The sequence below is a fragment of the Piliocolobus tephrosceles genome, chromosome 2 (genome assembly GCF_002776525.5).
Source record: "Piliocolobus tephrosceles isolate RC106 chromosome 2, ASM277652v3, whole genome shotgun sequence".
NCBI classification, from domain to species: domain Eukaryota; kingdom Metazoa; phylum Chordata; class Mammalia; order Primates; family Cercopithecidae; genus Piliocolobus; species Piliocolobus tephrosceles.
Genome location: NC_045435.1, coordinates 155,673,365 through 155,700,942, shown reverse-complemented (window position 1 = coordinate 155,700,942; position 27,578 = coordinate 155,673,365). Strand labels below are relative to the sequence as shown.

Genomic DNA, 27,578 nt, shown 5'->3' with positions numbered 1-27,578 from the left:
GAAGAAGAAGAAGAAGAAGAAGAAGAAGAAGAAGAAGAAGAAGAAGACGACGACAATAAACAAAAAAAAATGAGTCAGCAAGGGAAACATGCAGATTCCTGACCCATGACTCTGGGAGATACAGACAAATGTGCAGATCCTGGGAAGCTTACCTCTTTAAACTACTGTACTCAATGCTGTTTAAAACAATACCAAATCTCTTTAAAACACAAATATGTCTGAGAGCTAAGGAGAGGGAGTTCCTTAACTCTCCTTAACTAGTAAGCACATCTTGGTATTACTTAGTTTAGTCAAATTGCTTTCCATCTTAATGGAATACATGAGAACTTCAGATCACAGACCACAGGAGGACATCTGAGATGAGAAGGTAGCATGTTGGGGGCTTTGTGTCTAATATGGGACAAAAATAAGCATGGAAGAAGAAAAAGAGAGGGAAATGTCAATCTCTTGAAGAAGATATAATTATGTGGATACTTCTAGTTTAAGAAGTAACTGGAAGAAAGAATAGTCACTGGGTAGCTGGTAGGCAAGAAGGAATGGTTAGAGCTGAAAAGGCACCAAAGAGAGTTCTCTCACTTTAAAGTGTTTTCAAGGGTTCTGCTCAGTTTCAGAGATCACATGAGAAGCAGATCATCCCATCAGAAAATAGGTTTCAAGTGGAAATGAACTACCAAGTAGCTTCTCATTAGGCCCAGAAAAATCCACAGACAGGAAATATGGATTTGTGTGTGTGTTTGTGTGTATACATATATATAATTCAAATCTGAGACTGAGACATGATCTCCATGCCCCAGGTAAAGATGGCAGAAAAGGGGGTGTATTTTCCTTCTAAATTCTATAGGGTAGGGGTCCAAATCCACACCAGCAGTTCTTTTTTTTCCTTCTTCCCCTCCTTTTCCTAAGATAGGGACCTACAGACAGTTCTCTAAGTTGAACAAAAAATTACTTTGAGTGATTTGACACAGACCAGTAGACGCAAAGGGTGCATGAATGAGTGAGCAGGATGTACTAGAGTAACAATACAGAGCATGATTTAAGAAATTCAAATGTCTGGATGCATAGCAAACACTGAAGTTACAAAACATAATCACTGCTTAATTCTACGTATTTAAACCACTCTGATTTGAATAGATATTTATATGTAAAAACATCATATTTTCATAAAATAATAATTGCCTTAGTCTTCTTAACAAAGTAGCACAACAATTTTCCAGTACACAGTACCCAAGTAAACACCACATCTGCTAAATCAAGACTCAGATTCAGACCCTCCTCAGCAGTGGCATGGTCTTAAGAGGTTGTGAGGATGCTCTTTACCTTCCATTATGAAAAACTTTTTCAAAAAATTGTGGTGTGGCTTGGCAAAAGCAGCCTTGATCATGTCAATTCCTTTCTCTGTAGAATAGGGTCAATAATAATGCCCCACTTGCCTTATAAGGTTGTTGTGAGGACCAAATTATGGAAAAATGCTTTGCGAACCAGAAGGTTCCACACAAATGTTAGTTACAGTAGAGCTCCTGGTTAGGTTGTCCTTATGTTTTCCAGGCAGGAAGGCAGTAAGAAAGCTGGCATTTATGTAGGACTTCTATATGGCATGTCATCTCACTCAATACCATCTCAGGTAGTGAGTGATCACATCCCATTTTACATCTAGAGCTCACTGAGGCTTAAGTAACTTACCTAAGGTAAGTCACCTAGAAAGTGGTAAAACTAGGATTTGAACCTGTCTGCTGTCTCAAAAACCCAGGTATTCTTAGCACGAGCTTTAATACCTAATTTATTACTTAGGTCTTGGAAAGAAAAATGAATGAGAGTATCTGGTTTTTTATAACCATAAAGACTCTCATCACCACCCTCATATTCAAGCTTTCCGCTGTTCCAATATATCATATAAAATGTGTTAAACCTTCTGAAAGGGCTAAAGCCAGTGGGATGAAACACTCAGTACTGCATTGTGGAGTAGAGCTCAGGTAATAAAAACAAAGGCAGAGATAGTCAGTTGTAACAAAAGTAAACAATTAAAACCTGAATAACATTGCCTGCCAAAGACTGCATCCCTTAGCCCCAACTGGGCACATACAAGCCTCAATGACTATCAATTATGATTCAGTGATCTAAAGAGCATCTTTTTATTTTGGTCTTACTATCTTAGTCTGTTTAGTGTTGCTATAAAGAAATACCTGAGGCTGTGTAATTCATAAAGAAAGAGGTTTATTTGGCTCACGGTTCTGCAGGCTAAACAAGAAGCACGGCACCAGCATCTGCCTCTCATGAGGGCCTTAAGCTGCTTCCACTGGTGGTGGAAGGTAAAGGGGAGCCAGTATGTGCAGAGATCACATGGTGAGAGAGTGGATGCAAGGTAGAGGGAGGTGCCAGATTCTTTTAAACAACCAGTTCTTGGGGCATCTCTCGAGGTAACAAAAGAGCTAGAACTTACTCACTTCCCTTCTCCCGGAGAGGGCACTAATCTATTAATGAGAGATCCACCTCCATGACCCAAACACCACTCATTTAGCCCCACCTCCAAAATGGGATAAAATGTCAACATTAGACTTGGAGGGATCAAATATCCAAATCCCAGCACTCATCTAATATCACTTGCAAGATGCAAACTTCACTGCTTATGGGCTTGAACTGTCCCTATCTTAGCTATAAGGGCAGCAGAGGGACCACACTGCTGGTTTTTCCTGTGTGTGGTAGGGCACCAGGGCAGAATGAAGAAAAGGGCACATATGCAGGGGTCAGAGAGACATGATTGTGAACTGAACTCACTGGGCACCCTGGGCCAGTCCTTGCTTATCCGTCTGTAACGCTTCTTCATCTTGAAGCATTTTCCTCTGGAATAATTGAGGAGATTTAGGTAAACTGTCAGCAAATCCTTGTGAACACAGTAGGCACTCAGTAGGGTATAGCTTCTATATTAATAATAACTTATGAACTGGCTAATATCCACTAGTAAGTGTTTTTGTTTTTTTAAACAAATAGATATTCTCTGTAATAGACTAAAGATAACTGCTACAAACTGTTACTCCTCTTTTCTTTGAAAAGTGAAGCCTAATTCCTCTTCCCCTGAGTTACTGTTGGTCTTACTTCCTCAGATAGTACAATGTGGCATGAGTATTATTCTGGGACTTCCAAGGCTAATTCATAATAAGTCTTCTAAGCTTTGTCCAGGTCTCATACTGGTAGCTGCCATATAAGAAGTCTGATCACTCTGAAGCCACCATGTTGTGGGGGAGCCCAAACTTTCCATGTGAGAAGGCCTCAGGGAGCCCTCGGCCGTTGGGAGTCATTCCAGCCTAGGTCCCAAACACTCTGCAGTGGAGGCAGTAGGTTCTGCTAAGTCCTGCTCAAATTACAGATTCATGAGCGAAATAAATAACTGTTATTGCTTTAAGCCACAAGGTTTTAGACTAGTTTGTTATATAACAATGAAAAACTAGAATACTCAATCATGATTTTTTAATCCAAATTAAAAATATATTTTCATATATTTTTATCATGAGTTATATAAAATATATGAGTTATATAAAATAACATATTGTGTGTTGATGCTAGTTCTCAAGTCTATTTTAGACACAGACTAAATGTCTTAAAAACATTTTATTTGTGGACAATGTTAACATACACATAACTTAATAACTGGCTGACCAGTGACATATAGGACCTATTGTGTGTATATACATGTCAGTAATCAGGGTGGTTTAGTGAGGGCCACTGTCTACCTCCTAACCAGCAGGAAACTACATATTCTGGACTGTCTGCATTTCCCAGCAAGCTTTGCAAACAGCAAGGTGTTAAGACACAGTTGTTTTCTGCAGCCAGCCAGATGATGTTTGAACACCCTTCAGCATTCAGAGTTGCTCAGTATAGGAGGATGGACCTCATCATAGGATAAGTCTTACCTCTCTGGACTGCAGGATAATTTACTGATGCCTTTCAAATAACATACAACCCTAAAATATTATGCAAACTTTGGGGCATACAGTCGGCATAGGTGAACTAAGCAAACATTTTGCTGTTTCAAAATCCACTCTGTTGTTCTTTATTTCCCGTTTTTCTGGCTACAAAGCCTTCCTCCCCTTCTCTGAGGGGTATGTGTGCATGTGTGTATGTAAAATCCTATTTACCCTTCATATGTCTACTCTCCCATCAAGGCAGAGTTAATCATTCCTTGATGACATTGCTTCTATTCCATCTTTAAAGCCTATTCTTTAGCAAACAAGCTTATCATTTTTTAAAAAAGCAACAAACTGACAGTCCCATAGAACACATGGAAAAGGAACATGAGAAAGTCCCTATAACACTTGGCGACTTTCCACCGGGCTGAAACAGGCCGACGTGATATGTGTTTTAGGGATTAGAATTCAGCAGAAGAAATGAGTCAATTAAAACACCCGGCCAGAATGCTGTCTGTAGATAAAGTGCTTTGCACTGGGGGTACAACATAAGCTGAATTACTAAATTCTAAGGGCTGACTGACTGGTGATTTGCATCTCAATATCTTTTCCTTTTATTCTCTCAACAAAAGTTAACAAGGAGCCACTCAGCCTAGGAAAAATAGGTACTTCATTTATCTTAGCAAGAACAAGATAAACAACTAACTCACAATTTTCCAACTCACTGGCTTTGGTTTGACCTGGAGTTGGTAATGCCTACTGTCTTAAGTGGGTTAACTGGAACATCAAACCCACCAATTGGTTTTGGCTTTTACATTTATTCAGTAGCAATTCTAATCCCAAAGAAAGTACAATCACTACATGGCAATTGGTGCTTTGTGGCAGTATACACAAAACACATGAGTGATGTGCAGAAAGTCATAATTGAACACTCTTTATTCCACCATAAAACCAAGAAGTCATATTTTCACCACTTGTTATTTGAGAACCATGTTAACTATGCATAACATTTTAAGCCAAAGGCTGTATAGCAACAAGTTCTATGTGTTAAAATACAGAAAACACCATTTCCTCTTCATGAGGAATCTACAGCAAGTCATCCTGGAAGAACACTAAACCAAAGGCAATAATGTTTTTGGACACTCATCCCCAAATTAACTATGCTTAACACATCAATTCAGAATTATTATAATGGAGTTTAAGTTATAACTGATGTCCAAGTTACAACTATAACTGATATTAAAACTTCCCTTTGGAATTCAGGAAAAACTGACAAGCACTAACATTAAAACAGAGATCTTAGCATGACTTAATGCTTGATACTTCATCTAGATGAAGCAGAGTGAAACTTTACTGTCCTCTTCACTGATCCAACCCTGGTCTTCATCCAAAAAGTAAGTTCTGGGCATCCAGAAAATAATAACATTGGTATATTTTAAGAAAGAAGAAATGCAGTGTCAACTTACTTAACAGCTGGCAATAGAGGGCCTGTAAACTTCTCTTCATGGTATCATCTGGTCCTGCTTATCCTCCAGTTTATTCATGATTCTGTCTAGGAAATTGGGAGAAGAAAATTGTTACATCTGAGGAACATAATTTAAAAATCAGAAAGAACTCCACTCAATAGGATCTTGGTTGTAAATTCTAACTTACCCAATTTCGAAGAGAAAAAATCTTGGGATAAATACACCACAAACAGTTTAATTTATAATGGTGTATACTATAAAATTACCAACTAATCAACTGGTCGAATTCTGAAACTATACACTCCACTGAAGGAAGCTCATAGGGGCAGTTAGTGAGAATCTGGGTTCAGAATTGAATACTTTTTTCATGAATCTCTCATGAATCTCTATAATCACACGAGAAACAAAAAATTTCTCTTCTCATCTCATTTCTGCTAAGGCGCTCACAAAACAAGCAAACACCCAAATAAAACAAACAAAAAACAAGCTGGAAAGCTTTGCCACACTTGAAACTGTATTATTTTAAATGATTTTTCTATTATTTTCTGATTTCAAGGATACGTCTGGTATGGACTATTTAGAAAAAGTAAACAGAAAATACAGATAAAAATAAACAAGAAAATATATATTATCCATAATCCCATGAATAAGAGGTGATTAGCACCCACATTTTAGAGTGTATCTCTTTAGCCTTTTGAATGTGCACTTCTATTGGTCTGTTTAATTTTATATTTAATTTTTAATTTAATTTTTCTCCCTAGCAGCAGAAATATCTTTGTGTTGTTACTATTACTTCACAATGTTATTTTACACGGCAAACTGTGTTTCTTTAAGATAAATTCCTAGAAATTGAAATGCACTATGGAAGGACATAAATTAAGGCTTTTGGAAATAAATATATTACCAAATTGCTCCTCACCAATACCAGCATATTAGAACAACCATTAGAGTACACTCTACCCAAGAAAGAAATTAACAATTTCATCTCTGCCAATAGGCAAATATTTGGTCTCAATGTTTTAATTTGCTTTTTATGTTTATTGGCCATTTGTACATAAAATTTTTAAAATGTATATTATTTAACAATTCTCTACTAGCATGCCAGGTTTTTTGTTTTCTCATGACATCCCAAGTAGAACTACCTATCTTTAAATTTTTTAATTGAGATGTAACTCATATATAAAATTCAGCCTTTAAGGTATACAATTCAGTGATTGGGAATATATTCAAAAGTTGTCCAACCATCACCACTACCTAATTTCAGAATGTTTTCATCACTCAGAAATGAAATCACCATGTTTGCTATAAGTCACTCCCCATTTTCCCCTCCTTTGGCAACCACTAATCTATTGTCTGTATGGATTTGGCCATTCTGGACATTTTATATAAACAGAATCAAATGTGTCTGGCTCTTCCACTCAGCATAATGTTTTTATTTTATTTTATGGTGTTTTTTGAGATGGAGTCTCACTCTGTTGCCAGGCTGGAGTGCAGTGGCACGATCTCAGCTCCACCTCCTGGGTTCAAGTGATTCTCATGCCTCAGCCTCCTGAGTAACTGGGATTACAGGCACGTGCCACCACACCCAGCTAATTTTTATATTTTTAGTAGAGACAGGGTTTCACCATGTTGGCCAGGATGGTCTTGATCTCCTGAACTCATGATCTGCCCGTCTCAGCCTCCCAAAGTGCTGGGATTACAGGCGTGAGCCACTGTGCCTGGCCTCAGCATAATGTTTTTAAGGCTCATCAATGTTATATAACATTCTAGCTTTTCAAGTGTTTTTTTAATAAGAATTCTACCTACCTCACAGACATTCTACCATGGTTAGAAAGGCCTTCCTTAGTCCTTCCTATTCTATTATATAAATACTTGCCCATATTTTCTTCCTGATATGGTTTGGCCATGTCCCTACCCAAACCTCATCTTGAATTTTCATGTATTGTGGGAGTGACCTGGTGGCAGGTAATTGATCATAGGGGTGGGTCATTCCCATGCTGTTCTCGTGATGGTGAATAAGTCTCACAAGATCTGATGGTTTTAAAAATGGGAGATTCCCTGTACAAGCTCTGTCTCTCTGCCTGCCGCCATCCACATAAGATGTGACTTGCTCCTCCCTTGACTCCCACCATGACGGTGAGGCCTCCCCAGCCATGTGGAACTGTAAGTCCATTAAACCTCTTTCTTTTCTAAATTGCCCAGTCTCGGGTATGTCTTTATTAGTAGCGTGAAAACAAACTAACACACTTCCAGTAATTTTTATTTCATTTATTACATTCTAAATGCTTTTGTATTCTTAGATATTATCAACCAAAAATAAAATTCTAAGCACCCCAACTGACTGAATGGCTCCCTCCTCTCAGTCAAGGGAATTCCAAAGACACCTGTAAAACTAGCTCAGGCCATGATGGGAAGTGGGGGTCAGACATGCCTCATTATACTTTCTTCCCTTTGGATTTGAGGCAAAACTGACCAGCATTAACATTAAAACAGTGATCTTAGAACTCACCAAACAGATTGTGTGTAGTAACAAGATACTAAAATCCAACCTGACTCTACTTTAGCATCACATGACAGATAGCAGGCCCTGAAAAATATCAAAGTATTTTATCCAAAAACATATTTCTTTGACATATTTTAAATGGTCCTGCAAAGCTATCTCTTGTGGAGGAAAATTTATACACTGTAGAGAATCCCCTTGCCTTTCCAGGTCTTTTCCTGATCCTGGAGAGATTAGCTGAGAGTCTAGCACCTTTTAAATGTCGGAATAGGAAACACTAGCCATATATTCCTTCTTTTCTTTTCTTTTTTTTTTTTTTGAGACGGAGTCTCGCTGTGTCACCCAGGCTGGAGTGCAGTGGCCGGATCTCAGCTCACTGCAAGCTCCGCCTCCCGGGTTTACGCCATTCTCCTGCCTCAGCCTTCCGAGTAGCTGGGACTACAGGTGCCCGCCACCTCGCCCAGCTAGTTTTTTGTATTATTTTTAGTAGAGATGGGGTTTCACCATGTTAGCCAGGATGGTCTCAATCTCCTGACCTCGTGATCCGCCCATCTCAGCCTCCCAAAGTGCTGGGATTTCAGGCTTGAGCCACTGTGCCCGGCCCAGCCATATATTACTTCTACAGGCAGTCATTTTATGTGCATAATGAGAACCTTGGTTTCTGCTACCCATTAGCTTAACCCAGACCCTCCTTTCTATTGATTCCAGGTCTTCAAATAATATTAATAACTCCTTCAACCAACTGCCAATCAGAAAATCTTTGAATCCACCTATGATCTTTAAGCCCTTGCTTTGAGTTGTCCCACCTTTCTAGACCAAAACAATGTATACCTCAATGTATTGACTGATGTCTTATAAAACTTATAAAACCAGGTTGTAACCCAACCACCTTGGGCACCTGTTATCAGGACCTCCAGAGGCTGTTGCAGGTCATGGTCCTCACATTTGGCTCAGAAGAAATCTCTTCAAATATTTTATGGAGTTTGGTTTTTTCATCAACAATCTGTTTCTGGACTTTGTATTAAGTTTTACATTTTTCTGTTTGCTCATTCTTCAACTAGAACAATAAGTGTTCAAATTAAACCACTGGTACATTGAGTTCTCTATTATTACTCTTTTTAAAAATATTTGTTATTTGAGCTTGTTTTTTTTTATCTCACTCCAAAATTAACTTTAAGATCACTTTATTAAAATCCAGAAAAGGTACACTGGGATTATAGTCAGAATTATCTTCTATTTGCTTTATTAATTTCGGAGAGACTGATTTGATATCTCATCAAAATCCAGCTGGGGTGAGGAAGAACATAACTATTCCAAAACTTATTGCTCTGGAAATCAGAAGAATTCCTTTCTGGGGCTGGGAAGTGCTCTTTTTTGGGGCATGGGGTACAACAGCTCAATGACTTTTTTGGTTAGGCAAATTCGTCCCCCACCACCAGTGTGATTTGTATGAGGAAGGAAAAGAAAGAGAGAGCTAAAGTGCTCTACATTATACAAAAATTAATTAGGGGCTGGGTGTGGTGGCTCACGCCTGTTATCTCAGCACTTTGGGAGGCTGAGGCAGGTGAATCAGGAGATTGAGGTCAGGAGATTGAGACCATCCTGGCTAACACGGTGAAACCCCATCTCTACTAAAAATACAAAAAATTAGCCAGGTGTGGTGGCGGGTGCCTATAGTCCCAGCTACTCACAGGGCTGAGGCAGGAGAATCGCTTGACCCCAGGAAGCAGAGACTGCAGTGAGTCGAGATCGTGCCATTGCATTCCAGCCTAGGCGACAGAGTGGAACTCTGTCTCAAAAAAAAAAAAAAAAAAAAAAAAAAAATTAGGAGGTTTGAGTTTCCAGAGGCTATGGCTAGGAAAAAGGAGTTAAAGGGTCTAGAAATTAGAGAGGCTGAGGAGATGATACACAAGAAATACTGAGACAGGAAGAGGCAACTCCAAAAGATGGTAGGAGGTGGGACCTAAGGATGAAGGATAAAGTGAGAAATTCTCCACAGGAGATGCCCATGAATGTTAAGATGTCTAATACTTAATTTTTCATCGCTTCTTGTTTTATGCACATATACACTATATATGTATTAGTCTGCTTTCATGCTGCTGATAAAGACATACCCAAGACTGGGTAATTTATAAAGAAAAAGAGGTTTAATGGACTCACAGCTCCACATGGCTGGAGAGGAGTCACAATCATGGTAGAAGGCAAAAAGCACATCTTACATGGCAGCAGGCAAGATAGAAAAGAGCCAAGCAAAAGGGATTTCCCCTTATAAAACCATAGGATCTCATGACACTTACTCACTACCATGAGAAGATTATGGGGAAAACCACCCCCATGATTCAATTATCTTCCACTGAGTCTCCCCTCCCACAACATGTGGGAATTATGGGAGCTACAATTTAAGACGAGATTTGGGTGGGAACACAGCCAAACCATATCAATATGCTTCATCTGTATTCCTTCTCCACAATGCTTACCCATCACTAGTATTGTCAAAACTTCAGTAAAAGTCTGACACAAAACAGCCTTGTATTAGTGTTGCTTGACAGGGGCAATAAAAGAGAAGAGATCATGTCCCAAGTCAAGGGTGACCCAGGAGCAGTCAGAGGCAGCAGCCCTAGGAGCCACAACAATGGTTAGTGGGTATATGTGGAGCGTTTAGAATGTGGTAAGCATTCAATAAATGCTTAGTAAATAAATAATGGATGAATGAATAAATAAATGATCAATAACAAGAGAACAGAGAAACAGTTGTGGTTTAATATATTGATCAAGGGGATAAGTCCTTCAGTAGTCTCTGGAAATTCTTAAAGATTTTTGAAAAAGTGACAGACTTCCCATAATACATGAAACAGGTTCACCTTATTCAGTTATCATAAACAACTGAGTCTATAAATTTGGGAGATTTGGGATCAACTGTGTTACACAGGGTTATCCCAACTAGAAGCACCATTTGGCTATTTATTAAAAATTAATCTTTATTAGGTCTTCTTTTAGAGTTTCAGTGTTTTTCTTTCATTTAAGTTCTACAGTCCTGTCAAGTTTTATAGCTTTTAGACATTTTATATTTATTTTTTCACAGTGATAGAATTTCTGTTTCCATTATATTTCCTAATTGCCTCTACATAAAAATGACTGACATTCATTTTGTGACCTAACTGAACTAACTTACTATTCTAATGATGGTTTCTCAGCTGAGTCTCTTGGGTCAATTGTGCTGCTTTGGATAGATGGCAAACCACAATTAGATTCCATCAAAAGCCTCTTTTAACCATATAGTAGAAAATATTAATCACATCTGTCTGGTCCCTCAGGGAATAATTCAGGAAGATGATAACTAATTTGGGGGATGAAATCCTAAGAAAGTATAGAGTTACATCTAAAAGGATTGCATAAAGGAAAAACAACCCACCCTTGTAACCCATGCTCCAGGCCCATGCCTACAGACCCAATAACAGGCCTACTACAGTAGTTTTAGGCTCCAGGTTCAATTCCATATACTCAGGCACCAGGCTGACCACCTGCTGACCCAGACATGAAGCCAGGCTGCCTGAGGACTCTAACTGCACACCTGCTCATGGACCATACCAGATGACCTTTTCAGAATCTCTGGACAGGTTGACTGGTAAAGGGCTTTCCCAAACAAAGCAAGTCTGCAAATACTGAAATAAGTCCCTACTTCTTCAAATGCACAGACAGTGACACATGGCAACGAGGATGAAGAACAATCAAAGAAACATGACACCACCAAAGAACAAAATTAAGCAACAGTGACCAACCCCAAAGAAATGGAGACTTATAAACTGCCTAATAAAGATTTAAATAATTGTATAACCAGCCTGGGCAACAAGGCAAGAACCTATTTCTACAAAAAAAAAAAATTTAAAAATTAGCTGGGCATGGTGATATATGCCTATGGTCTCAGCTACTTGAGAGGCTGAGGTAGAAGGATTGCTTGAGTCTGGGAAGTTGAAGCTGTAGTGAGCCATAATCATGCTCTAGCCTGGGTGACAGAGTGAGAAAAAAAAGTACAAATAATTGTATGAAGGAAGCTAACTGCAGAGAAACAATTCAACGAAATCAGGAGAATAATATATCCAGAACCTACAAAGAACTCAAACAAATTTACAAGAAAAAAACAACCCCATCAAAAAGTGGGCAAAGGATATGAATAGACACTTCTCAAAAGAAGACATTTATGTAGCCAACAGACACATGAAAAAGTGCTCATCATCACTGGCCATCAGAGAAATGCAAATCAGAACCACAATGAGATACCATCTCACATCAGTTAGAATGGTGATCATTAAAAAGTTAGGAAACAACAGGTGCTGGAGAGGATGTGGGGAAATAGGAACACTTTTACACTGTTGGTGGGACTGTAAACTAGTTCAACCATTGTGGAAGGCAGTGTGGCAATTCCTCAAAGATCTAGAACTAGAAATACCATTTGACCAGCCATCCCATCACTGGATATATACCCAAAGGATTATAAATCATGCTTCTATAAAGACACATGCACATATATGTTTATTGTGGCACTATTCACAATAGCAAAGACTTGGAACCAACCCAAATGCCCATCAATAACAGACTGGATTAAGAAAATGTGGCACATATACACCATGGAATACTATGCAGCCACAAAAAAAGATGAGTTATTGTCCTTTGTAGGGACATGGATGCAGCTGGAAACCATCATTCTCAGCAAACTATCTCAAGAACAGAAAAGCAAACACTGCATGTTCTCACTCATAGGTGGGAATTGAACAATGAAAACATTTGGACACAGGAAGGGGAACATCACATACCAGGGCCTGTCGTGGGGTGTGACGGGGGGGAGGGATAGCATTAGGAGATATACCTAATGTAAATGACGAGTTAATGGGTACAGTGCACCAACATGGCACATGTATACATATGTAACAAACCTGCACGTTGTGCACATGTACCCTAGAACTTAAAGTATAATGCAAAAATAAAAAATAAAAAAAAATGACCAAAATGAGAAATGTAATAGAAATTGAAATTATTTAAAAACAAGAAAACAAAGTAAACAATTCTGTAGATGAAAAATATGATACAATGAATGAAATGAAAAATGCAATAGAAGGCATCGACAACAGAAATGGTCAAGCAGAAGAAAAATTTGTGAACCTGAAGACAAGTTATTTGAAAATATGTGGTCAGAGGAGAAAAAAATAATAAAAAGGAATTATAGGAGGTTTAAGAAAAAGACAAAGGAACAAAAGTTTAAAAATAAATAATAGAAAAGTTTTCAAATCGGGAAAAGATATAAATATCCAGGTACAGGAAGGTCAAAGGCCTCCAATAAGATTCAATTGAAACAACACAGATGATATATTATAATTGAACTGTTAAAAATGAAAGACAAAGAGGGGGTCCTGAAAGCAGCAAGAGAAAAGAAGCAAATAACATAAAATGGGAGTTCCTAAGGCTGCAGTTTCTCAGCAGAAACCTTCTAGGTGAAGAGAGAGTGGGATGATATATTCAAAGTGCTGAAGGAAAAAAAAATTGCCAAAAAAACCCCTGAAACCAGCAAAGCTGTCTTTCTGAAATAAAGAAGACATAAAGACTTTTCCAGGCAAACAAAAGCTGAAAGAGTTCATCACCACCAGGCGTGTCTTACAAGAAGTGCTAAAGGGAGTTCTCTGAGCTAAAAGAACAGAACACTAATTAATACAAGAAAACATATGAAAGCATAAAACTTACTAGTAAAAATAAGTGGATAGTCAAATTCAGAATACTCTAATACTATAATGGTGGCATGTAAATCACCTTTATCTTTAGTATGGAGGTTAAAATATGAAACTATTAAAATAATAAGAGCTATGGTAATTTGTTAAAGGATACACAATATAAAAGATATAAACTGTAACATCAAAAATATAAAATATAGAGAAGTGGAGTAAAATTGCACAGGTTTGTTTTGCATTCAAAGTTAAGTTGTTATCAGCTTGAAAAAAGGCTTTTATAAGTTGCTTTATGTAAGCCTCATGGTAATCACAAAGCAAAACACTATAGTATACCCACAAAAGTAAAAACAAGTAAAAAAAAAAAAAAAAAAGAATTTGGTGACACACATTTGGTGTCAGAAGTGTTGAGTAGTATGAGAGTAAAGGGAAATAAACAAATTTATTCAAATGTATTTATTTGACTAATTTTTTAATTCAAAAGTGGAATAACCTAGAAGAAATGAATAAACTTCTTTCCTTCTAAAAAGTCCTTACTTATCGATAATTACCTTGATTATAAATGGATTACATTATCAAATCAAGAAACATAAGCCGGGCATGGTGGTGTACGCCTATAGTCCTAGCTAGTCAGGAGGCTGAGGCAGGAGGATCACTTGAGCCCAGGAGTCTGAGACCACAATGAGCTATGATCACGCTGCTGCACTCCAGCCTTGTCAACACAGTGAGACTTCATCTCTTAAAAAAAATGACTGAATGAGTAATTAAAAAAAAAAAAAAGACTCAACTATATACTGCCTACAAGAGACTCATTCACCTTTAAGGACACATACAAAATGAAAGTGAAGGGATGGAAAAATAATCCATGCAAGCAGAAATAAAAAGAAAGCAGGGTAACTGTATTTTTATCGGATGAAAAAGACTTTTAGTCAAACACAGTAAAAAAAAAAACACACACACACAAAAAAACAAAAAACATCATTATATAAGGATGAAAGCTTCAATTCATCAAGAGTATATAACAACTATAAATACATATGCATCCAACATTGGAGCACCTACATATATAAAAAATATTAATAGATCTGAAAGGATAGATAGACTCTTAATAATAGCAGGGGACTTCAAGGCTCCACTTTCAATAACGGACAGATTATCCAGACAGAAGACTAAGAAAGAAATATTGACTTAAACTACATTTTAGAGCAAATGGGACAGACATATGTAGAATATTCCACCTAAGAGCAGCAGAATACACATTCTTCTCGAGCACACATAAAACATTTTCCAGGACAGACTATACATAACACAAGTCTTAAGTTTAAGGAGATCTAAATCATATGAAATGTATTTTCCAACCACAATGGTATAATACTAAAAGTCAATAACAGGAGGAATTTCAGAAAATTCACAGACACTAGAAATTAAACAACATGCCCCTGAGCAACCAAACAATGAATTAAAGGGAAGAATAAAAATTATCTTGAGACAAATGAAAACGAGCACATAATACACCAAAGCTTAAAGATGCAAAACAAAAGCAGTTCTAAAAGGAAAATTTACAGCAATAAAAGCCTACATCAAAAAAGCAAATTTCAAATAAACAAACTAACATCATACATCAACAAAATAGAAACAAAAGAACAAACAAAGCCTAAAGTTAGAAGGAAGGAAATAATAAAGGCCAAAGCGCAAAGAAATGACAGAGAGACAATATAAACAACAGAAAAGATCAGTGAAACTGAGAGGTGGTAATCAATAAACTTTTAGCTAGACCTAAGAAAAAAAGAGAATACTCAAAGTTTGACATGAAAGAAAAGACATTACAATGAATACTGCGGAAATACAAAGGATCATAACAGACTACCATGGACAATTATATGCCAACAAATTGAATAATCTAGAAAAAATGAATAAACTTCTAGAGACATACAACCTACTAAGAGCGAATCATGAAGAAATAGAAATTCTGAACAGACTAGTAACAAGTAAGGAAATTGAATCAGTAATTAAAAGTCTCCCATTAGAGAAAAGCCCAGGGCCTGATGACTTAACTGCTTAACTCTACCAAACATTTAAAGAAGAACTAATACCAATCCTTTTCAAACTCTTCAGGAAAAAAAAAGAAAAAGAAAAAGAAGAAGGAATAATTACAAACTCATTTTTAGAAGGCTAGCCTTATCTTGATACCCAAGCTAGACAGGGATACTACAGGAAAAGAAAATTATAGGTCAGTATCCCTGATGAATATAGGACACAAAAATCCTCAACAAAATGCTTGCAAACCAAGTTCAACAGCACATCAAAAGGATTATTCACCAAGATTAGTGAAATTTATCCCAGAGATGCAAGGATTCTTCAACCTACACAAGTCTACTAATTAAAGAATGAAGAACAAAAATCGTATTAGCATTTCAAAAGTCAAAGCCTTTGAAAAAATTCAACATCCTAACATGATAACAAAAAAAAACCTCTCAATAAATTAAGTACACAATAAAAGTAACTCAATGCAACAAAGGCCATATATGACAAACCCACAGCTAACATATGCAACAATGTAAAATTGAAAGCTTTTTCTTTAAGATCAGGAACAAGACAAAGAAGCCATTACTGTCACTTTTATTCAAAATAGTAGTAGAAGTCCTAGCCAGAGCAGTTAGGCAAGAGAAAGAAATAAAAGGCATGCAAACTGGAAAGAAAAAAATTAAAAGTCTCTGTCTGCAGATGACATATTATATATAGAAAATGTTAAAGAATCCACCAAAACACTGTTAAAACTGACAAATCCAGTAAAGTTGCAGAATACAAGAAACAAACACACAGAATTAGTTGCATGTCTATATACTAACAACAAACTATCTAAAGAGAGCAATAAAACAATCCCATTTGCAATAGTTACAAAAAAATACTTAGAAATAAATTTAACCAAGAAGATGGAAGACCTGTACACTGAAAACTACAAACTATTAATAAAAGAAATTGAAGACATAAATAAATGGAAAGATATCCTATGTTCACAGATTGGAAAAATTAATGTTAAAATGTCCATACTAACTAAAATTCCAATGACTTTTTTTTTTTTTTTTTTTTTTTTTTACATAAAGAGAGAAAACAATCTTGAAATTGGTAATGAACCACAAAGACTCCAAATAGCCAAAGTAATCTTGAGCAAAAAGAACAAATATGGAGGCATCACACTGCCTGACTTCAAAATACACTACAAAACTACAGTAATCAAAAGTGTTTGGTACTGACATAAAAACAGACCAATGGAACAGAACAGAGAGCCCAGAAATAAATCCATGCATTTATGGCCAATTGATTTTTGACAAAGATGCTAAGAACACATAATAGGGAAAGGACAATCTCTTCAATAAATGGCATTGGGAAAATTGAATATCAACATGCAGATATAATGAAATTAGACTCCTATGTCACCCAATATATAAAACTCAATTCCAAATAGATTAAAGACATAAATATAAGACTGAAAATGTAAATCTGCTACTAGAAGAAGACATGGGAAAATCTCCATGACATTGGTCTGGGCAATGATTTTTTGGATATGACCCCAAAGCACAGGCAACAAAAGCAAAAATAAACAAATGAGATTACATTAAACAAACAAGCTTTTACATGGCAAAAGAAACAATCAACGGAGTTATGAGACAATCTATGGAATGGGAAAATGTATTTGAAAACTGTGCATATGATAAAGGATTGATATATAAAATATATAAAAAACTCAACTCAATAGTAAGAAAACAACCAGATTAAAAAATGAGCAAAAAACTGAATAGACATTTCTCAAAAGAGGACATACCCATGATCAAGAGGTTCACAAAAAAATGCTCAACATCACTGTACACTAACAAAAGAGAGACACAAATCAAAACCACAATGAGATATCAACTCACATCCGTTAGAATGGCTATTATCAAATGGATGCAAGATAAATTTTGGCAAAGATGTGAAGAAAAGGGAACCCTTGCACACTGTTGATCGGAAGGTAAATTACCACAACTATTATGGTATACAGTAGGGAGGCTCCTGAGAAAACAAAAACAAAAACTACTACATAATTCATCAATCCCACTACTGGGTATATATTCAAGGAAAATGAAATCCGTATGTAGAGATATGCATGTCCATGTTCACTGTAGCAATATTCACAACAGTCAAGATATGTAATCAACCTAAGTATCTGTCAATAGATGAATGGATAAAGAAAGTGTGGTATACATATGCACAATGGAATACCATTCAGCATTATAAAGGAAGCAATTCCTGTCACTAGCAACATGGATAAACTTGGAAGATAGTAAGTGAAATAAGCCTGGCACAGAAAAACAACTACCATATGATCTCACTTATATGTGTAATCTAAAAAAGTTGAACTAATAGAAGCAGAGTAGAATGGTGGTTACCAAGGGCTTGGGGAGACGGGGTTATGGAGATGTTATTTGAAGGATACAAAGTTTCAGTTAGGAGAAATAAATTCAAAAGATTTATTGTACAACATTGTGACAATAGTTAATAACAATGTATTATATTCTTGGAAATCACTAAGAGTAGATTTTAAATGTTCTCACCATAAAAAGTACATGAGGGAAAGCATTTGACCAAACATATGAGATAGTGGCAAAGGTGGGGACCTCACTGATTATTAGCACAAGAGAAACACAAGGGATGAAAGTAACCTGGACCATACCGTACTTAAGGAGAGTGAGCCTAATAGAACCCTGCTTCTCAAGCTTAAGTGGGACAGTCATATCACTTGCATTGAGTCAGGAAGAATACTTCTCAATTTCATAGAACACTAAAACTGTTCTAATTAGAAATGTCTGTGGTGTCAGAAAACAGCAATAAAGAAATGAAAAGCTTTGATATTTGAAAAGCTCTGATATTTGATATGCAAATTGACTTGAAATGACAAGTACATGAAGAGCAAGTAAGGAAGAACAGCCAGGAAATCTCTGGGGGGGGGGAAAAAAGGTGGTGTCGGGGCAACTGCTGGCCTTATCAGACATTAAAACATACTCTAAAGCCTCTATAATTAAAAGCATTTGATATTGACACACGAGTAGGTTCAATGATATATGAAAATTTAGGACTGATAAAGGCAGCATATCAAATCAGTTGGAGAAAATATAAGCATTTAACATATGTTGAGATACTGGTTGAGCAACATGGAAAACAGTAAAACTATACTCATTCCAAACAACATACCCCAATATAAATTCCAAATCTATCAGATATTCAAATGTAAAAAAGCATAGAAGTACTAGGAAAAAAAATACACGTAAATTCTGCTATTACTTGTGAGTACAGAAGCTTTGCTAACTCTGACTCAAAATCTAAAGCAATAAGGAAAAAGATTGATAAACTTTATCACACATATAAATTCAGTAAAAAATACAAAGTAAAAATAAAACTGAAAAAAACAAAAACTCTTCAACTTATAACAGGCAAGAGGTTACTATACCTAAAATTTCTTTGTAATCCCAAAATAAATACTTGCAATGCTTTCATGGTCATTAGTGGACATGCACAGAGTGACAAAAAATTTCAGTCAATCAACGCATACATTCCCAGTTGCAGATGAACAAAGTGATGCTCCGTCTTTCATGTTTCAGCTCTTTACTGGGAATAAATGTCCTCTCCATGGACTATCTAGTGTCTTTTTTTTTTTTACATTTTTATGCTTCTGGTGATTTTACTATTAAATATGGTTTGCGAGCAAAGTGCTGAGGTGCTGTCTAGTGTTTCCAAGCAAAATAAGTTGTGATGTAGCTTTTACAGAAAATGCTGTAGATTAGCTTCATTCAGACATAAGTTACAGTGCTGTTGGCCATAAGCTCCATGTTAGTGAATCAACAATATATACTAAATAAGGTGTCTTTAATCAGAAACACATATAAGAAGGGTACATACTGATCAGTTGATATAAGTTTGTGAGAGGCTCACAGGAACCTAACCTTCTATTTCTTTTATGAGAAATGGTTCTGAATTAGATAATTCAACGTTCATGGAGACTGCAGACAATAGCAGTCCCCAACCTTTTTGGCACCAGGGACCAGTTTCAAGAAAGACAATTTTTCTACAGACCTGGGGTGGGGGACATGGTTTTGGGATGAAACTGCCCCACCTCAGATCATCTGACATTAGATTCTCATAAGGAACATGCAACCTAGATCCCTCACATGTGCAGTTCACAATAGGGTTCCTGCTCCTATGAGAACGTAATGCCACCACTGATCTGACAGGAGGTGGAACTCAGCTGGTAATGCTCCCTCACCTGCAGCTCACCTCCTGCTAATGCAGCCTGGTTCTTAACAGGCCATGGACTGGTACTGCCTGCGGCCCAGGGGCTGGGGGATGCTGGTTATATAACATAACTACCATGAATAGCAATAATTGATTGTATTTGAATTGAGATTTAAAATATTTTGTGAGACAAAGAGTGATGACAACCAACAACCCAGGCCAATAGTAGAGCTTTGACAAAACAGAACAATAGATTTCCCTCTCCCTAGGAAAAGAGAAAATTTGATTAAGTCGGTGGCCAACATGCCTTAGAGAGCCCTCAGGGAAAATAAAAGACTAGGAAGGTTGAGATACAGAATATAACCCTTCCTTTGGATCTAGTTCCTTGCAGTGGGGGAGGGGAGGACAGAAGTGACTAACATCACAGATTTGTGAGGAGGTTGGGAAAGGAGCATATGCCTGTTTTACAGGTGGGGACATGGACACCAAGAAGTCAAGATCTTTGCTCAAGATCAAACCTATTATCTATGTGCCTGTGAAGTAGTTTCTTGAGCTCTGATCCTTGAATTTCGTGTAACAGGGGTAAGAATGGTACTAGATAAACTTGCTGCAAAGATGGAGACAAGGCATGTCAAGTACTTGGCCCAGGGCCAGGTAAGTTCTCTGTGCAAGTTAGCAACTATCACCCAGTAGCGGAATGTAAGACAAATTGGGCCAGAGCTGAATTTGAGACAGTTGTCTCTGTTAATTGTGATTCCCCTAAGCCAGAAATGACCCAAAGGCTTTTGGGCCGTTCCCCAAATAGCCCCTTTTGTTAAATCTAGTGTCATATTAAATTTGGATTTATTAATTACTCTTCGGGGTATAAATTGAATTTTAAGGGTCTTATTTATAATTTATACTTCTGCCTTCTTTAAAAGGAATCTGAGCAAGCTTACAACTAGATGCAACTTGTGTAATAGAATTATTAACACACCAAAGCACAATAATGACTCCAGAAAGAAAGGTCCAAAATAATGTAGCAAAAGGGAGGATTGATTTTACCATAAGATGGAATGGGCCAATACATTTCCCTTGGAGCTTCCTGGAAATGAAGGCCAAAAGGATAGCTAGTATCATTTATTTCCGGCTACATAAACAGAAGCACATTTTTTATTTTGTTCAGAAACACAAACCTGATCTGTCACTAATTGCTAAGAAAAGATCATCAGATGTTTTAATAAACATTAGCATCCTCAATAGCAGTTTTATAGAATATGAACAGAATACTCTTGCTATGGCTACTCCTTATGATCAACCCACAATAAAAACTAAAGTCATCATGCTAAGTAGTAATTCAGGGAAAGCATTTCAATGAGTAGTGCAAGCACAATGGTAGAAGGGAAAGAACCAGGCAGGCCTGCCACTTAGTAGCTTTGCTCTGTGACCTTGGGTGAGTTACTTAATTTATCTGGAGCCTCAGCTTTCTCATCTTCAAATGGGGCTGATACCTAATTAGAGGACAGTTAGCGTAATTAAAGGTACTAAAACACCTCCCATGTGTCTTGCACATCATATGTCTCTCTCTTTCTCCTGAGCTAACAATGGTGTACAGACATGCTGCTTTTGGTTATTTGGGACAGAGAGAACTGGGAAAACAGAAGGAATGAATATTCAGCATGTTATCTCAGGGCCTCAGCATCTTGTTGTTCCATGAGCAGCAGATTACTTCAGGAAGGCAAATATGAAGGTCTCTCAGGCTTACTTATAGCATAAGTCACAAATGAATGCATGTGTCCACAGGGCTGGGTCTGGGCTACAATGGCATTTTTAGTCAAATTCTTTTGATACAGGTGCTTTGCATATTAAACGCAGGAATATCCTTCACTTCCATAAACAGATGTTCTCTCTTCTTTCTTTCCTTCCTTTCCTTTTTTTTTTTTTTTTTGACAGAGTCTCCCTCTGTCACCCAGGCTGGAGTGCAGTGGTGCAATCTTGGCCCTGCTGCAACCTCCGCCACCCGAGTTCAAGCCATTCTCATGCCTCAGCCTCTGGAATACCTGGGATTTCAGGCATTTGCCACAACATCTGACTAATTTTTTTACTTCTGGCAGAAACAGGGTTTTGCCATGTTGCCCAAGCTGGTCTTGAGCTACTGACCTCAGGTGATCCACCTGCCTTGGCCTCCCAAAGTGCTGGGATTACAGGCATGAGACACCATGCCTAGCCGTTCTCTCTCATTTTCCTTGAAATCTGTGCTACTCCTAGTCTATCTTTTAAATTTTTGTATTTTGTATAAAAAGTATTTCACTGTCCTCTGAACTTATGATCAACAGTGTGGGCACAATTACAATAACTGTCACTTTGTGGCAGTTCTGTGAGATTACAGGGAGTATAATGAACTAGACAGCAAATGGGTATAGTGGTCTTTGGACACACCGACTGTCAACAGGAAAACAGATCTTTTCTCTCGTTTTTCTTAAGAAAATAGAAAATTCTCTCAAAAATGTTCTCCTAAGATTTTAGGAAAAGTCAGAAATCTGAATATTTAGATGGAATTTCCCTATTTTAAAGTGCTGGCAATTAATTCATGTAGGCCAAGACTACAAGCCAGATGAAAGAGGACTGTGTAATTCCTGATTCAGAGAGGCTTTCAAAATGCAGAATCTACATGGGCACTTTTCTGGAAAACTGAGGAGCAGAGTGCCTGTCCCTGGAGGGATCTGTACTGAGGGAGGAGGCAGAGCAGATCCCTGCATTCTGCAAGTCCTCCAGCCAGCCTGGAGTCTAGGCTATCATTCAGGATAATTTCAAGGGGGAAAAAAAACCCACCTGTAATAGAACTCCTTTCTGCTCTTCTCTTTCATATTTCCCTTTCTAAAAAATAAAAGAAAATACAGGAGGTTGTCAGTTCCACCAAGATGCTGAATTCCAAACAAAAAGGCAAAAACTGTTAATCTCCTGCTAAGGAAAAGCCTACAAAAGGGAATCAATTAATGTGAATTCTACTTGAGGACTCAGAAGTAATTGCTTGAGTGCTCCTCAAGAATGGCTGCTGGAGTCTATTTGCATTTGTTGAGGGAGGGTGTTCAACTCTCCACAGCCACTGAGGTCAGCAAAGGGGTAAAAATAGTACCAGGAGTTTGAGGCTTATTAGAATGTGACACAGAACCTCCTTCTTCCGGCATTAAAGTGAATTAGGACCATTTAGCTCCTTTGAGGAGACAGGAAGGTGCTTGTGCAGGGTGAAGAATACGGATCATACTTCCCTTTTTATGGTTTTGGTGTTAAAGACTGAATATTGAGGTCATGGAATTAAATGACATTGTAGAGATGCCAAATACTAAAGGAGCATGTTCTATCATTTTGACTACACTGCTTATGAAAAAGATTATTTCTTATACACAGCAAACTCATTCATTTTTCTTTTTTCTTTTGCAATGCCTGAAAAACATCTTCAGAAATTGAATTCAGGGACCTAAAAATTATGTGTATTTCCTTTGGGCAGCAGTCAGTTTTCCTGAAACATGTGCTGATGTTTTTACGTAGAAAGGTAGGTAAGGTCGTAGAAAGGGGGCACAGTTCTTACCAGAACGTTTTACATGTGAAAAGAAAATTTAAACACAAGAGGCATGCTTTGAAGAGGCAACACACTTCAGCATGTGAAATTATTCATAATATCATAGTCATTAATAAATTTTAATTTTTTGCTACCGAGTGATATGTGGATTAAAAATCAGTTAATTTTAATTTTGACCTTTTACCTCAAATTCGCTTTTTTGGGGCCTCATTCTCCTTCTTTAGTTCCTCTCATTCCACTTGAATCCACATAAAAACTTCTTTAAGTCTTAAGCTAGTATAAAGATATGTTTCTAGTTTAATCTTTCAAAATACATCATTTATGTCAAGTGGTTCCTACAGGGTTGGCAGGCAGTCTGTTGAATATACAGCTGGAATAAAAATTATAGTGAAACGAAAATACGTGGGCAAGAGTAGGTTGGGCCAATATTAAACAGACACAGCTATCATCTGAAGAGTACAGATTAAGTTATTTATTTGGACTTGTGCAGGAAAGCTTAGTCCCACAGTGAAGTTCATGATATTCCAAACATTTCGAATGAGTTTCATTTTTATGTCTTGCTCCAGGAAGCATGGATAAAATAATACATTCGACTTCACCTGTGAGGAACTTAAATAGCTTTATATCATTATGTTGATAATTCCACCTAGCTTTGATGACTGGAAGGCTAGAAGAAATATCTGCAAGTACCAAGATCGGTAATTTCCCAAACTAGCTGATGGCTAGGATCTATTTCAAATATATATTCCCAGGTCTTTCCCTTAGGAATTCTGACTCTCAGGTTATGGGATGGAGAAATTTTAAAAGGCTCCCAATATGGCTATTATGATCAGTCAGGCTTGGAATCCAAAAACCTAATCTAGCAGTTCTTAATGCTGACTGAACACTAGAACAATGACTGAACACTAGAACAATGGAGGAACACAGCAATGCTTGTGCCATGCTACATCCCAGATTAAGGAAATCAGACTCCCTGAAGGAATGTGGGAAGCTTCAAGGTGATCCTACTGTATAGTTGGGTTGAGAACCAGGAATCCTTACTCCAGCCTCAGAGAGTACTAGAGCCACAGTGAGGCCAGGCCCACTTATTCTCTTCCCTGAAAGTGACAGTTTTATGAGAGATGAAGGAAGTGGGATGATAAATGAAACCACATTTGCAAGTTATATTCAAAACAGCAAAGGAATGAGTCAGTGTTTCTTAAACATTTGGATCCAATGCCTTTCATGCAATTCAAGTTTTAAGCAACATGAGCTTTTGGTGATCTTTCACCCAATCTCTGACTCTGGTAAGCCTCTCACTTGTCCCTACTGCTTGATTCATAGGGATGTCTGGATGAATAAGGAGATAGTAACTGAAAAGGAGAGATGAGGTTCAGTGAAGTGAAGAGGGTGTGGGAAGCCACCCCCAGACTGTGAGCTTGGCATGAAGCTGAAACCATGCTCATCTCTAAATCATTCATTCCCAGGGGGGAAAAGTGCTTCTTTTCCTGAAGATGGCATTCATAGAGAAGACAGACCGAGAGAAAACAGTTGAGGCTGCAAATTATGAGTGGGGGCAATGGAGGAGAGACTACACCAAAGGAACTTCCTTCCCTGCTGGGGACCACAGTCAACTGCACAGAGAGAAACAGGGCAGGAAGATGCAGTACACACAGCAGTAAGCCAGGAGATCCATTTCCTTGGAAAATACTGAGTGCCACAACTTAACATGCACTGTGCTAATAGGAGAGGCTGGGGCTGAGAATAAAAACAAATGAGACATGCTCCTCATCTTTAAGAGCTTGCGTCTTGGCATGGGGAGAGACTATCTTGTCAAAAATCACTCTATAGACAGCTTTGCCTATGTATTTGTCTAATGCACTTGTATTAGGCAAGGTATATCATAGCAAATTATATTCTAACAAATTAGAAAATGGGGCAGGCATGGTGGCTCATGCCTATAATCCCAGGTCTTTGGAAGACCAAGGCAGGAGGGCTGCTTGAGGCTGGGAGTTTGAGACCAGCTTGGCAAAATAGCAAAATCCCATATCTTAAAAAAAAAAAAAAAAAAAAAAAAGCCAGATGTGGTGGCCTGCATCTACAGTCAGAGCTGCTTGGAAGGGGCTGGGGCAGCAGGATCCCTTGAGCTAGTCTGAAGTTGCCGTGAGCTATGATTGTGCCACTGCACTTCTGCCTGGGCAACAGCGAGACCCTGTCTCTTAAAAGCCTTTTCCTTCTTGAGTCTCAGCATTCCTATCAATAAAACAGGTATAACGTCTATACTGCAAGGTAGTTTTGAGAATAAAATGACATGAAACATCCACAGAGAGTCTGGAACACAGAAGTACCAGAATCATGCCCTATTTTTTCTTTAAAAGAAAAATTGTTATCTTCTGGAGTAGCAAGCAAGGTTTCTGAAGGAGGTGGAAATTCAGCTAAACCTTGAAGGTTAAGAGGGATGGAAAATGCAAAGGCACAGAGGTAAGACAGTGAAGCAGGAGTTTGAGAATGAGTACATTAAACAACAGGAGATCTACCATTGGCTGCTGTAAAATCCTTCCCCAATACAGTTTTGGATATAATGTGACTGGCTCTCCAGCTTCTGAAACAGAGTTGGGTCAATGTTGTCTTCGAGGGGAGGGGAGAATATATTCAGGAGAGGACAAGACTGACAGGGAAGTAGCCAGCAGTAGTTGGAAATCAAGAAGATGGGAGCTGGGTCCCCAAAGCACAATCTTCCCAAATCAATATAAGAAATAAATGCCTACTAACCATGGGATAGCTGGAAGCCCCAGCCAGTTACAGGATCCAGAATCATCCCCATCAATGTTTACACCGCATTAGATGACTAACACTAGGTGGTGGCAAACCCAAGTTTACACCTGGATAGATCTGGCTCCTGCAGCTAGATCCTCAGAACTCGAGGATGGCTAACTATGTAGGCTGGCTTTCATCATTCCATTAACTTCACAGTAATGTCACCACATGGTCTACACAAGTGGTTCTCAAAGTTTAGTCCTCAGACCACTAGCAGCACCCAGGAGCTTGTTAGAAATGAAAATGATCAGGTTCTACTTCAGAACCACTGAATCAGAAACTCTGGGGGTGGGGTCCAGTAACCTGTGCTTCAACAAGCTCTCTAGGATGTATACTGAAGTTTGGGAACGCCTGCTTTACACACAGGAATTTCTGGGCCCATTATGCTATTGCAGGGTTTTACTGTACAACGGTGACCTTGGATAAATAATATACCTCTTTAGAGGACCAATAAAATGAAGAAAGAGGTAGCTGGAGCAGAAAGATCTGTCTCCAAGGTCCCTTTCAATTGTAACATGCTATAATTTATGAGTTCACCAGTGGGGGAAATGTTTACAGCTCATTAGTTCAAACAGATGGGTAGTGTTGGCATTTGCGGATCTTGTTGCACGCACTGAGTGTGGTGTGCCTGAATTCTAATGGTTAATTTTAACATGCTACACATCTTCATTATTAGACTTATTAGGCTATTAATGTTAATGCTATATGATTGACCCCCATATGGAGGGGAGCATTAAAACATGAGTTTTGTATGAGGAAAACCAACAATTTAATTGCAATGAATTTCTTGTCTCTGTTGTGGTTACATATAATCACTAAGAACTAGACCTTTCACTGAATTAAAATTCTAAACACAGGCAGTCAGAATTGATTTAAATAATTAAATCCTGGAACAACTACTTTCAAATAAACCTCTCATCCAGAACCTAAAAAACTTTACGATGACAGTCAATACTTACAGGTAAATCAAACATGTAAGCCACTTCTGCCTGACAAATCAGTTCAAATCAGAGGTCTAGGGGAGGGCTAGCAAGATGGCCAAACAGGTACAGCTCTGGTCTGCAGCTCCCAATGAGATCAATGGAGAAGGCGGGTAACTTCTGCATTTCCAACTGAAGTACCTGGCTCACCTCACTGGGACTGGTTAGAAAGTGGGTGCAGCCTATGGAGGGCAAGCAGAAGCAGGGTGGGGCATCACCTCAACTGAGAAGTGCAAGGAGTCAGGGAATTCCCTCCCATAGCTAAGGGAAGCCTTGAGGGACTGTATCTTGAGGAACGGTGCATTCCAGTGCAGATAGTACGCTTTTCCCACGGTCTTCGCAACACCAGGGCCCTGAGTTTCAAGCACAAAAGTGGGCAGCCATTTGGGCAGACACC

At 38.0% G+C, this 27,578-nt stretch overlaps 1 protein-coding gene across 3 annotated transcripts in view; it reads right to left on the bottom strand.

Moving 5' to 3' along the window:
- The window catches only part of TMEM108 (transmembrane protein 108), a 329,329-nt gene that overhangs the window by 145,384 nt on the left and 156,367 nt on the right, over positions 1–27,578 (bottom strand). For 2 of the 3 annotated variants that reach the window (XM_023207437.2, XM_023207439.1), the window contains one exon: positions 5,366–5,451. In XM_023207437.2, coding sequence (XP_023063205.1) covers positions 5,366–5,405 — 40 coding nt within the window. In that variant the 5' untranslated portion in view covers positions 5,406–5,451. The remainder of the gene's footprint in view (positions 1–5,365; positions 5,452–27,578) is intronic. The other variant, XM_023207438.1, reaches the window with a different exon arrangement.